Source organism: Schistocerca serialis, chromosome 1 (genome assembly GCF_023864345.2).
Source record: "Schistocerca serialis cubense isolate TAMUIC-IGC-003099 chromosome 1, iqSchSeri2.2, whole genome shotgun sequence".
Lineage (NCBI taxonomy): Eukaryota > Metazoa > Arthropoda > Insecta > Orthoptera > Acrididae > Schistocerca > Schistocerca serialis.
In genome coordinates this window covers 678,301,467-678,315,636 of record NC_064638.1, presented here as the reverse complement: position 1 = coordinate 678,315,636, position 14,170 = coordinate 678,301,467, and the positions used below count along the sequence as shown (strand labels likewise).

Genomic DNA, 14,170 nt, shown 5'->3' with positions numbered 1-14,170 from the left:
TAACTTGACAGATTTTGCTTTTTTTGTGACCTTCTCATCATACAAATTACTAACAGAACATTCACAATGTATATGACAAAAGCAGCTGGCCCATCAGTAACACGTGGAATTGTTGAAGTCTACAATTCAAACGGACTTGGTAAGTCTGTAATTCACCCTAAGTTGGTAAGCAGTACTCCATAAACACACATGCTGTCACAGTGTAAAGTCGCCACTGCTGATAATCAGAATTATGACAACATTGTTTTGTGTGTGTGTGTGTGTGTGTGTGTGTGTGTGTGTGTGTGTGTGTTTTTAATTTGGGAATGGGTTGTGATAGTTATGGTAAGCCAGACAACATATTGAAGTTCTTTCAAATGTAAACATTCAGATGTGATGGTCGTACATTGGAGGAACTACGGCCGATGTCATGCCAGGTGGGAATGTACCGGCCGCTCCATGGCTCAGCTGTCTTCCAAAGAGGTCAAACTCAGGTCTTCTGCACAGTTGCTTTGGACTCTCCTGATTCTGCTCTGCGAATGGATCCAATTACTACACTTACCAGGTTAGTTTATTTTCATAAAGAGGGAATATGTAGTAGGAGTAGTAAATAACTTAGCTGTTTAAATATAAGAAAAATGTTGATAATGCATAGCTCTTTATTTATCATTGTTGTTTCTCTCGTCTCAAATGTGCTTACCCCTTTTTGGCTCTAGTGCTCATTGTCAGATACCTCAGAAGAGAAGGAAGTATCTTCGCTGTTCAGACACCTTGCTGCATTCAAGGAAAACACCTTAGTTCTTCAACAATTTTGTGATTTTTTAATTGTCACCTTAATGTAAATGTAGTTTGTTCCAGCAAGAAAATGCCTATTGTTAATTAAATGGGAACAGGGTGGGTTCTGTACCTCTGTGAAGCTACACTGCATGATAAAAAAATTGTATAGTAAGTATTCAAAATTGTTGTTTTTGTATAGCAAAAGTTCACCTGGAAATTTGTATATAACAGCTTCCCATATACCCCTGCTGCAAAAGCATAGATGTTGGTAGTTGTGATAGACTCATCTTTAAAATACCATTGTCTTGATTTTTGCCACTTCGCTGATTTTGCAGTCAGAAATATGTCATGCTTCCAGTGTATAACTTCTTTTTGAGTAAGTTCATGGCAGTAGAACCACATGTCACCCACTGTAATAAATCTTGATTATCATTTTTTTTCTGTGTACATCTAAATCTTCGTAATATTGTTGGTCAGTTGATTTCTGCTTCAGAACCAGTCCCGTCAGGGACTGATCCGCGGCACTATCAGAATGATGAATGATACTTGAAACTACTTAGAAATGGTGTTACGCAGCAGACAGGCACATGTAAAAGTAGATTTAAGAGTATACTAAGCTGTCAGAAAGAGTCCTTAGCATCTGGAGCTGACAGTAGCCATGCATATGTGGATTGTAAGTGTTTGAATGTGTGTGTGGGTTTTTTTTCTTTTATAAGGGTGTCCCATTTATCTTGACCACCCTAAATAACTGTTTGTCCAGATGCAAATTACAAAATGTTTCAAGCAAATGTTCTTTAGCTGGCAGGGGGACATCAATCAGCATGACTGCCTTCGTTGTAGCTTTGTTTTTTTACAAAGACATGAACAGCAGTGCGACTTTTTTTAAATGGCACGCTGTATTTTTTATTTGGAAATTCATGTATATTTGAAGGACGACTCCATCCGATGGTTCATTTATGTACTTATTTAACCTAGCAAGATTATGGCCATTGTCTGTCTCTTACATCTAGCTTAATCTACTTTTAAATGAACTTTCATATCTACCTCTCTGCCATTCAGTGTCTCCCCTGTGGTGAATAGCAATCTGCCCTATTTCATATTCTAGTTATGCCATCCTGGATTTTTCATTGTCTGATATTGCGAACTAAACTAATAAAAATGTTTATTTTGTATGTTGCAGCACTGGGCACAACTTAATACTCGTGCATGATTCTTTGAGCTTTTTGCATCTTTTGTGATGAATTTTTTCACAGGATGGAGAATCAGTAATCACATTTACTGCCTGCTTGGTACATTTGAGTATGTACTAAAGGCTGATTTGCAACTCCATGGCGAACTGTATCTGAATTTGATGTGCCATTTTAGTTTTTAAATGCTCCATTTCAGTGACCCAATAGTTCTACATCAGCCTCTTAAGTTTTGAGTAAATATTTAGGGAATGGTCACTGATGTTCAGAACAGAATACACAGAATAGAATGATGGGGCCTGATTATTTCTTTGTAATCTATAGAAAGAAGAGGAAAGGTTAGTGAATTATGGGAAAATATGTAGTATTGAAAGAGCAATGCAACACTTTGAAAAAAAAAAAAAAAACCCGAGACTGCAGGAAAGAAACAAAATGCTGATACTGGAATTATTCTAAAGTGGTGCCTGTATCAAATGCTGTAAGAAAATAATAACTAGCAAATCATTAAATTTGGTTAATCCTAGCCCTTGTCATTAAATATTAAGTGAGAGGAAGTGTCTGACATTTAACTATTTGAACGGTTGATGAGGGGGTTCTTACTCTCTCCTGAAGTAACTTATTACATTACTTGCTTGCCGTACATATTACGTCTAGAGATAGAACAGTTCACAATTATTCTTGAAGTGCTGTTACAAAGACTATGTAAATAGTATGGAGAGTACTTTCTGATTAAAGAAATTTCTTGTATCATACAACATACACATATTTTCTCTTGGTCGCATTCAATTGATCAGATTTAGTGATCTTTGACACAATATGACTGCTAAAATTATTTGTGGTGCGACATTAAAATGCATTCTATGTTTGAAGTCCATGTATGATGTGATGAAATTTAATAGTTAACAGATTTGATATAGATTTAGCTAATTAAACATAGTGCAGGCATTGTTGAATACATTTAGTGTTATTTCCCAGTTTGTATGATTTTTAATTAACTTGTATTTGAACTGAGTCAGTACTGGGGGAAGATGGATTTTTATATGCAGAGGCAGTCAAGAACATGAGTCACTCAATTCATAATCTCTCTCTCTCTCTCTCTCTCTCTCTCTCACACACACACACACACACACACACACACACACACACACACACACAGTGTGTGGAAACAATTCAGTGGAAAGGCTTGCTCTTCACTGGGTACCATGTAACATTTATATGTTTGTCTACCAGATAGTTTTTACTATTCTCATATATTTAATTTTTTGTGCTGACAATTGTTTTACAATTTTAAATTTTAATTCTGCAGTGGATTGAAGGAGAAGAACTTTTTCCTTCATTATGAATTTCCTCCGTATGCAACAAAAGAAGTTGGACGTACTGGTGGTGTTGGCCGAAGAGAAATTGGGCACGGTGCTCTTGCAGAGAAGGGTTTACGACCTGTAGTGCCTACAGGCTTTCCATTCTCTATCAGATTAAGTGCTGAAGTACTGGAATCAAATGGTTAGTGATCAGTTTGATGTCCATCGATACATGTGTAGCATTGTAATGTAGTCATACTTACTGGTGCAGGCTAATGATATTAGATATTTCCATATAATCACTGCGGTTGGGAAAGTATTTGAAAAATGGGAAAGTTACCATTACTAAACAGTTAAAGCAGTGACTTTGCAAACACATAATTACATAAGCAGTTTGAGCTATGATAAAATGACAAAGTGTTTGAGAATATACTAAAATTTTGACCTTTACTTCATATTGCTGTGACAGCATTTTGAAAGAGCAGTATAGTCGTAACTGGCACATAGTCTACTAAAAAAGTGACCAAGATTTTTACCTTGCATCCGTACTTGTTCATGTGCTCATTTTATTAGGATTACTGTTGCTATCACTGTATTCCTTGATGGTTTTGTCATTTAGTTTTCTAGATATTTCTCTGAAATTTACACTATTGGGCCGTATGTCATACAGAGGAGACTATTTGCCTTGAATGTGCAACCATCCATGTATTCACATTGAATGTAATGTGGATGACATTGGAAAAGAAGAGAATATAGTACTTTTTCCTATTTCCTTCTTTCTTTTGGCTATTGCCAAGCAAAGCCACTGAGTGGCATGGACTCTCCAAAGACAAATGGGAGATTATTAATTGTTATATTATTGTTGAGGAGATTCAGCATTGATTTTTGTGTTCTTTTGTTTTATTTGATAAATAGAGTTTGTGTTCTTTATAAATAGTTACATAAAATGTATACACATTTGGGACCTCTGGAGGGATGAACTGAATGAGTAATTTTCAGTTTGTTGCTGTTTGTCTACAGAGTTAATCTTGTAACCTCTTTTCAAGAATGAAATGGATAGCATCTTGAAAAGAGTGTACAAGGTGAACATCAGCAAAAGTAAAATGAGGGTAATGGAATGTAATTGAATTAAATCAGGCAATGTTGCTGAGGGATTTATATTAAAAATGTTATACTAAATGTACTAAGTTAAGTATTGCTATTTGGGCAGAAAAATAACTGATGATGGCTGAAAGGGAAGGGATATAAAATACAGAATGGGTGTAGAATGCTGAAGGTTAGACGGATATATCGAGTAACTAATGAGGTGGTGTTGAATCAAATTTAGGAAAAAATGAAATTATGGTCCCACTTGACTAAAAGATGGTGTCATTTGATAGGACACATCCTGAGACATGGAGAATTTGCCAATTTGGTAATGAAAGGAAGAGTGTGGGGCAAAAACTGTAGAGGGAGACCGTAATAATGATGATGATGATAATAATAATAATAATAATAATAATAATAATAATAATAATAGCATCTGAGAAAGGAAAGAAATAATAATAATAATAATAATAACAATTCTATTACACTATACCACCACCACCACCACCACCACCACCACCACCACCACGATTACATCAACAATGACTGCTGCTTTCTCTGTGATGACATTGTGATGAGTGCTTTTGTGGATGGTGGATCTGCAACAAGGTTTCATCTGAAGACAACATCCACATTTTATACGTTGTGACAAAAGGTGAAGTAATAAGTGAAACAAACTCCCAATAAATGAAACAGATTTGAATATGGAATTCCAAATTGGGACTTGCAATGACAGACATTACAACAGATTTGATTCTGCAGTTTTAGAATGTTATCAAAAGTGAACTGTATTGCTGACATAAGGGAATTCATGAAATATCTAAAAGTGGCAACATTAGAAAGAAATCAAAAAATCATTATTTTTGAAAAATACTTGAAAGCTGTAAATCAACAACTTTTTAAAACACAGTGGAACCTCACATAGCAAGTGTAATTTGTTCCAGAATATTACTCATAGTGTGAAACACTCGTTAATCAAAATAATTTATACCATATAAATTAATATAAAATACAATAATGTATTCCATGCAGAAAAAGTACTAAACATTTTATCTTATTCATGCCATATATTCAAAGAAAATTATATATACAGTGTTATGTACTTTGAATTAATAGAGGGAAACATTCCACATGGGAAAAATATACCTAAAAACAAAGATGATGTGACTTACCAAACGAAAGCGCTGGCACGTCGATAGACACACAAACAAAGGCAAATATACACACAAAATTCAAGCTTTCACAACAGACTGTTGCCTCATCAGGAAAGAGGGAAGGAGAGGGAAAGACGAAAGGATGTGGGTTTTAAAGGAGAGGGTAAGGAGTCATTCCAATCCCGGGAGCGGAAAGACTTACCTTAGGGGGAAAAAAGGACAGGTATACACTCACACACACACTCATATCCATCCGCACATACACAGACACAAGCAGGAAATGTGTGCTTGTGTCTGTGTATGTGCGGATGGATATGAGTGTGTGTGTGAGTGTATACCTGTCCTTTTTTCCCCCTAAGGTAAGTCTTTCCGCTCCCGGGATTGGAATGACTCCTTACCCTATCCCTTAAAATCCACATCCTTTCGTCTTTCCCTCTCCTTCCCTCTTTCCTGATGAGGCAACAGTTTGTTGCGAAAGCTTGAATTTTGTGTGTATGTTTGTGTTTGTTTGTGTGTCTATCAACGTGCCAGCACTTTCGTTTGGTAAGTCACATCATCTTTGTTTTTAGGTGTATTATGTACTTTATTATTCACAATACGTAACTAATTCTCTTTTACTAGGAAGCTGTCTATAGTCATTTGTTTCTGCTGATGCTTCAACACTTGGCAAAAATGCAACACAGCATTATCGTCAAATAAATTTGTAGTGCGTGTAGCCACTGCTTTATTGCATAATGATTTTTAGTGTACAAGGCAACTGATTCCTATGCTTTCAGCATTTCTCTTATTGCGCCAGAAGATTGCTGCTTTGCTGTTACTGCCACCTCCTTCTCCTCCTCCTCCTCCTCTGAAGAACTCCTCTCCACAACTTCCTGTTGTGAAACACACTGCAACTCCATAAGCTCTTCAGTGGTCATTTCTTGGCTGCAATCTTCCAGAAGCTCATTGATATAATTGTTATCCACTTCTAGTCCCATGTTTTTGGCCAAAGACACAATCTCATTGACTAAAGGCTCCACAGGTACTGACTCAAATGCCTGAGAGGCACATTCGACAGTGCACTCTGACCAAAGCTTCTTCTAAGCAGTGGTGAGAGTTCTCTTGGTAACCCCTTTTCACGCCTTTTCGATCATCTTGATGCATGCAACTATGTTGAAGTGATATTTCCAAAACTCTCTGGGAGTGAGATTGGTAGCTTCAGTCAACTCAAAGCAATGCTCAAAAAGTGCTTTAGAGTAGGGCTTTGTAAAGCTGGAAATAATCTGCTGGTCCATAGGCTGAAGTATCAGAGTGGTGTTGGGAGGCAAAAATCGGATCGTTATGAATTGAACTTCTTCAAGGAGGTGGTCTTGTAGGCCTAGAGAGTGCGTAGGAGCGTTGTCCATAACAAGCAAGATGTGGAGTGGCAGATTCATCTCAAGAAAATATTTTTTCACCAAAGCACTGAACACTTCATTGATCTAGTCACAAAAAAGATGACATGTCACCCAAGCTTTGTTGTAGGACCTCCCCATCACACTTAACCTGCTCTTCTGGACTTTACAATTTTTGAAGGCTCGTGGAGTTTCTGAATAGTAAACAAACTGCAGTTTAATTTTCAAGTCACTGCTTGCATTGGCACAGAATAGCAGTGGGCGATGGTCTTTCATTGGTTTCTGACCAGGCATTCTCCTCTGCTGTTATAAAGGTAAACTTCAGCATCTTTTTCCAGACTGGACCAGTCTCATCACAGTTAAAAACCCTGTTCCAGCAGATAACCCTCAGAATCTACGAGCATCTTGAAGTTGCTGACAAAGCTTTCTGCTGCCTTTGTGTCAGAGGTGGCTGCTCCGCCATGCCTGACAATGCTGTGGATGTTGGTTCTTCTCTTAAACTTCTCGAACCACATAAGGCTTCCCTTAAACAGTTCTTCGGCTGCTGATTATTCTGTCGCCTTCTTAACGAGACTCTCAGAAATCACTCTCGCCTTTTCACAGTGATATTCTCAGTAAAAGTTTCACATTGCAATTGCTTTCCGTATGTCCATATAAGGAGCAACTTTTCAACATTGTCCAGAAAACAAAACCATTGTTTAGAAACTCTTGTCACTCCCTTTGAAACATCTGTGTCCTTAATCTTGTCCCTGTTCTTAAGGACTGTGCAAATAGTTGATGTAGACTAATTGTACGTGCATGCTAAATCAGCAATGCTCACACCACATTCGCATTTTTCAATGATTTCACATGTCATATCTAAGGTCATTTTCTAACTCTTATGGTAAAATTCTTGCACCTTTATCTTCTGGGACATTTCTATGGAGATTATTGAAAGTTGCACAAAAAAAGAAAGAAAGTTGTGTGAACACAAGTTTAGAAAAATATGTGATCACAAGCTGTACTAAGATGGTAGCAGAAAGCCCTAAACCTGGACTGCAGTACATACAAAAGACATTTTTCATATGCTGCTACTGACAATGAAAGTTGTTCATACTGTTGAACGTTTGCTACGCGCAAACAGCTGGTGACATTATACTAAATCATTGTCACTCACTATGTGAAAAATCGCTTGTTAAATTAGTAATTTTTTTATAATTTGTTTTGATTGTTATGCGAACTGCACATTACGGCAGGTGCTCGTTAAATGAGGTTCTACTGTTATGAATTCAAAGTGTTGTAAGAATATTTTAGAGAACAATTTAATTCCTTATGTGCTGTGTGCCTTTGATAAACTTCCTCTTCCTGTTTGTGTATGAAAATCTCTGACTAGTGACACAGACAGCATTTGTGATTCTGCCAAACTGCACCTTTCCCATCTTAGCTAAATCTGATTGGTGGGGAACTTTATTGATGCTTTTTGATCATCTTGGTCAGACTAACCATTTATGAGTATAACGGGGCTCTCATCTGTTTTGTGAAAGACAGTTGATTTTGGAAAAAAAAGGTATACATTGCTCTTGCATTATGTCCTATTACTGTTTGCAGCATGACTGGTAAATAAAACAAAACTGGGCGCCAATAGCACGAGTTGCTGTCAATCTGTACTAAGTGAGATTTAAACAGCATTTAATTCACCAGATGTAAGGATTTGTTATGTCTGCTTCATCGTACTAGTACTCAATCTGATTTCCTGCAGTAGTACAGTGTTATACTGTATGTTTGCAAGTCTATTACTGAAGCACAGCACTCAGAGCTGTTCGATGTAGGACTCATTTATGTCTACTAACTGGGAATTTATTCCACTTTTTGTGTGTATAGCAAGCCCCCTCTTTTTTTTTTTTTTCATTATATTATGCAAACAGCAATGTGACAACAACTTGTATCCTTCTAGAGGCGTATGCCCAATTTTATAGGCTTTGCATGTTGTAACAGTATAATCCAAACAAAATTGAAAAGTAACAATATCTTGCAAGCAATAACTTTGTGTGGATTATATATTCTAAATTAGGAGTATATCACTATCATCATCATTCTCTCTATCAACTTGAATATCTGGTATAATAACCCAGTTCTGACTGTCATGTACTTCCGTAGATGTTATCGCAAAAACATGTTTAATAACATAGCGTAATGCAGAGAATTTGAATAACTGTACATTCTATTCACAGTCCAGTCAATGGTATGTACTTGCACACTTCAACCAACAAACCAACAGGACATAACACGCAAAACAATGAGAACAAACACTGGAAGGTTTACAGACTGCCACCCCATTTTATTCACCAATGGCACAAACAAGTTCCATGAAACAAACAAATGTATGGTGTTGGATTGCATATTATATATTGCCAACTGCATCTAATCATGAAGTCTCTGAATTACTGTATGGTATGTACTGTATTTGCTGAAATGGAGGCCTACCTTATTTTTTCGTTTTTGTGGTCCAAAAATGCACCTGTGGCTTAGACTAAGGGGAAAGCCTAAGAAAATTCCAAAAAATGCTGCTAGAAGCTACCACAAGTAGTTATTTTGCCACAGAAGCCACTGTGCTTCAAGTATTGAATGTTAATTATTTTTTATTGTGGGGGGAAATTAAAATTTAATACTGCTTATCTTTGAATTTAGCAGTTCTTCAAATATTCATAGCATAAAAATAAATCTCATTACGTAAACACCATCAAAATGAATATTTTAAAGAAACTTTCAGAAATTGGCAAGCATTGTAGGACCAGTTTTTCATTTCTATAGCTTCAGCTGTCTGAAGCTGTCTGCACATGTCAGTGTACATTGAGCAAATTTTCAATGCTGCCAATAATCGAGCCATAACAGTAATAAGTTTTTCACTACCTCAATTTAATTTTATAGTCATGAGTACAAATACATTCCATATTTGAGTGTCAGCATCCTTGTAAATGAGCTTCTATAAAACCTTGTTACTTCTGAGAGAGATTTCTACCCCCTTCTGCACACACCCTCCCTCAAACTTCATTTGTGTTTCTTCCACTGACCCCAAGGCCTATGAGAACAATGCTAGCTACAGTGTTTGCAGCCAGTGCATTTGTATTTCATCCTTTGTTTCAGTCTGCTTTAGTACCTTTGTGAAGTGCCAGATCTTAGTCTGCCATGATGGAATGTATTCACAAAGTTGAAAAGAGAGGTTATTTCTCTCACATAGGAAACATCAAATCTTGCTGCAGGGCAGTGGTACAGGATTGATGAGAGTAACATAAGGTGGTGGACACAGCAAAAGGAATAACTTTTTCTTTTTAGCTTCATCCAGCAATAGGAAAATATTATCTGGGCCACTATCACACATAAGAAGTTGAGCTGAATGATTTTGTTAGGGAGCAATGACGAAGTGCTTACCTGTGAGAGTAGAAATTAGCCAAGTTAAAATGCATGAAATCGCTCAACAGTAGAAAATCATGAATTTCAAAGGAAGCTACAACTGAGTTGCTTGTTTCATGAAACGTTAGGGATTTTCTCTTTGTAAGTGCACTTCAGTTGCAGTTGAGTTGCTGGTTTCATGAAATGTTGGGGATTTTCTCATTGTAAGTGCACTTCAGTTGCACAGAATGTGCCAGAAAACTATAAGGAAAAACTTATTGAATTTCAGCACTTCATAATCAGATGGTGCACTGAAAATAAATATCTTCTTGGTCCACTAGGTAATGTGGATTAAGTTCCGGTGTATTTTGATATGCCAACAAATTATATGGTAGAAACAAAAAGGAACAAAGATGTCAAGACACTGTCTGCGGGTGGCGAAAAGCGGGGCAAGTATATCATGCTTGCTTATATAGCCAATGGCTATAAACTGCCACCATTCATTGTTTTTTTATGCAACACATTACCCAAGTTGTAAGTATTTCAAAAAAGTGTTATTGTACATGCTAATGAAAGTGGCTAGTTCACAGAGGACATGGTATTACAGTGGACTAACTTGTATAACAATGTCATCGTGGTGCCTTGCTAGGTTTGCCAAACAAGCAAAATTTCTGTGTTGTACTTTTGCTTTTCATTTTTGATTCATTTTCTTTCTAGGTATGTGACGGTATTTAGAATATACTGCTACAAATGAGAAGACATCATGTGTGTTTCTTATTTGTGTGTTCATGTGATAATTATTTATGTCTTTTTGTTCTGTTATGTGCTGTAAATTTGTATTTTTGTTTGCCACATTATTGAAGGTTTCTTCATAAGACAGGTCTGAGGTCTACCATGAACCGGCGTGAGCCTATTTCCCAGAAAAAATGGTCCTCTCCTAAATGGTGAAAGAAGTTGAATTCTTATGAGACTTTATAATGTAGGTGCTGAACTTAGTTGGGATGGGAAAAAGAGTGGAAAGCAGGGCACTTGGTGATGGTAGGAAAAAACCTTTGAAAGAAAAGACTGTTTCCAGTTACCAGTGGAAGTTTTATTTCTCCAAAAGCCTACACCAGAGGGGTGCACTACTCAAATTCGCAATGACAACAGGAGGCTGCCACAGTTAAATTGAGAGGCATTGCGCCACCAGAGGGTGGAACTATGGACATGTCTGGTTGCGGACCAGCCTGGCAGGCAAGAGAATGTTCTCAGTACCGACACATTCTCATCAACCCGTCTGTCATTCCCCATGTGATTCCCCCTGCCCCTCCCCCCCAATCTTTATATTGTGGGCAGATGGTGCGTCAGTAGGTGTCCCTCAGTCAGCAGTACTAAACATAGCATCTGTATTCAGCGGTACTACCATGGGACAATGTTCGCTTGGACTGAGTGTTTGTGTTACACAAAACATCTGGTACTATGCCGACTCAGGCTCCAGCACTGTCTTCCCAAGGAGGCAGTACTGTGTGTCATAGAAAGACAATTAAAATAGAAAATTAAAAAAAAAAGATGAAACCCCTTTTTTCCTCTTAATAAAACTGCTCGCCATGCACAATACTAGCATTGACCGACCATATAAGGAAACAACAAAAATCTCTACTGTGTTCAGGTCTGCAGTGCAGTGAGACCTGCCTTTAGCATCACTGCCCACAACCCACCTGTGTGTGGCTCCTAATTACGACAGCCGGTATTGTAGGTGGCCTTGCCCAAATTTGTTTGTCGAACAATATTGACAGATGTAGGAGACGCTGCAAGAGAGAGATTTTCCTCAGTGATGACAATACTTACAGTTTGCACTTTGTGCAGATCACTTGTGCTGGAATTGATTCTGTGTGGACAAATTATATTGTTTAGAAGGGTACAAAAGTCATCTAATAAAGTACCCTATGCAACCTCTGGCAGAGATGATACAAATGAGTGTCTTGAATATGTAGAGTTGCCAAATTTATATTCTTTAAATAAAGTGCAGTACTCTGCCAAACTGAAATGTAGCTTCTTGGATGAAAACAGTTTTATTGAAAGAAATAAAAAAAATACTTTGGATGACATTCATGTGATATGGAAAGAATGCACAACTCAAACATGAGTTGCAGTATAGTCTGTAAATGCTTTTGTGGCCCTACTGCCCCAGTTGTGCTCAGAATATTTCAATAGATATTGTGAATTTTCACTGCTGTCACTGTTTTTGAAGTAACAGTAAATTTAAGTATCCAACAGGCTAAATTTAATTCCATGCGATTTACTTCAAGTAAGTACTAGTCCCCACAAATCTCCGAGAGGTGGGGCCACTTTATACTTTATGCATCATATGATGAGCTATATTTGTTTTGATTTTTAAGAACGACTTGAAATAACCGTTAATTTTTTTTCTCCCTTGAGTTTGATGTCTGGGGTTTGGCATGCTTCCAGGTCGGCTTACATTTAGATAAACATGGTATTTTGCATCAACATCTATGGAAGTAAATGGTGTTCAAGAATATGTTACTGTTGTAATTGTTAAATTTTGTGAAGGTGTTGTTGATTTACTCACTTATTTGGAACAAATTGTTCTACTTGATATTACTGCTTACAAGACCTTAATGCTTTCCAAAACTTTTTGGAGGTGTTCATGTCAAGCAAATGCATCTTATACATTGGAAAAACTTGGTACATTAATTTTTGTTTTGATGTACATTAAGTCCTAATGAATCATTGGCTATATAGTGTAAAGCACATGACATTGTAGCAAAGTCTTAGGTTGTTGAAGATGTATCCATCATACTGTCAAAGCTGCAGTTTTTACTAATTGCTTTGACTCTGTTTAAGTTATTCTCCAGCTTAGTTGTTCAGAAGCATTTGACATATCTTTTTTTTTTAAAAGTGAGAGTGTGTTGAATGCTTATGGCAATTGGTTGTAAGTGTAAATTCTTACTGGAAACATTCAGATGTATACCATCCCCTGTTTGATGCAGTGGGGTATGAAGCGATATCTAAATCACACCCAAGCTTGCCAACCCCAACCCACATCCCCCCCCCTCCATCCTTTTGAGTGACTGTCAATCTGATGCCTTGCATTTACATGTCACTGTGATACTCCTCATTTTGTGTGTCCATAGGCTGGCACACCACAAACATCATATTTCTTCTGGATATATGTTTAATTAGATAGTTGCAAATCAGTACGATTTCATTTTGCATGCAAGTTCTTATTAGGCGTTGGTAATTGTTAGCATCCAGATAGTTTTTACATTTGGATGGTAACATAAGATAACAGCCTCCAAATATTAATTACTTTTTTGTTGCTTGCAAGGGAAACTCCTCATTGCATTTAGTGGTAGGAGAGCCCAGTGGGCAACCCATTAAAAACTGAACACAAATCAAGCATGAAAACAGGAAGAAGGTGTACTGAACTGTGAATTAAAAAAGCAAAATAGAAACAGTGAATGGTCAAAACTTAACAAGTGCAACATTGAGCGAAGGACACAAGCAATGGCGTCATGGTCAAGTGATCACGGTGTTGGACTGGCAAATTGACGAGCTGTGTTCATAGCTCCCTTTTTCCTTTTATTTATTTTATTTCTTTTCAGTTTTCACTGTATTCAAATGTGTCTGTGTTGCAACAGCGGGTTGTAAGGAAGGGATCTATAATGAAAGTTAATTCTGCACAACTACTCTAGCAGCAGCTGAAAGGAAATAGCTTTCAAATGGGAACCACAAACCTTTGATGACAAGATGACAAGTCAGCCGAATCCTTCACTGGGAAACACATCTGGTGTGTAATACATGGCATTAGTGACAGTATGTCTGTTATATGATAGTGAGAGTGAGAGCCGGGTGAGAGAGAGAGATACGTCTCCTTGCCCAGTTTAGTTGTTCATGTGAATGTGAATGTGATCACTCCCAAGAAAGTGGTGAAAACATAATAGTCT

The 14,170-nt window shown here is 37.3% G+C and overlaps 1 protein-coding gene across 1 annotated transcript in view; it reads left to right on the top strand.

The window, feature by feature from the left end:
- Positions 1-14,170, top strand: part of LOC126480194 (polyribonucleotide nucleotidyltransferase 1, mitochondrial) — a 131,789-nt gene that overhangs the window by 46,208 nt on the left and 71,411 nt on the right. The window contains exons 3-4 of the mRNA XM_050103846.1: positions 371-544; positions 3,250-3,443. Of these exons, the coding sequence (XP_049959803.1) occupies positions 371-544; positions 3,250-3,443 (368 nt within the window). The remainder of the gene's footprint in view (positions 1-370; positions 545-3,249; positions 3,444-14,170) is intronic.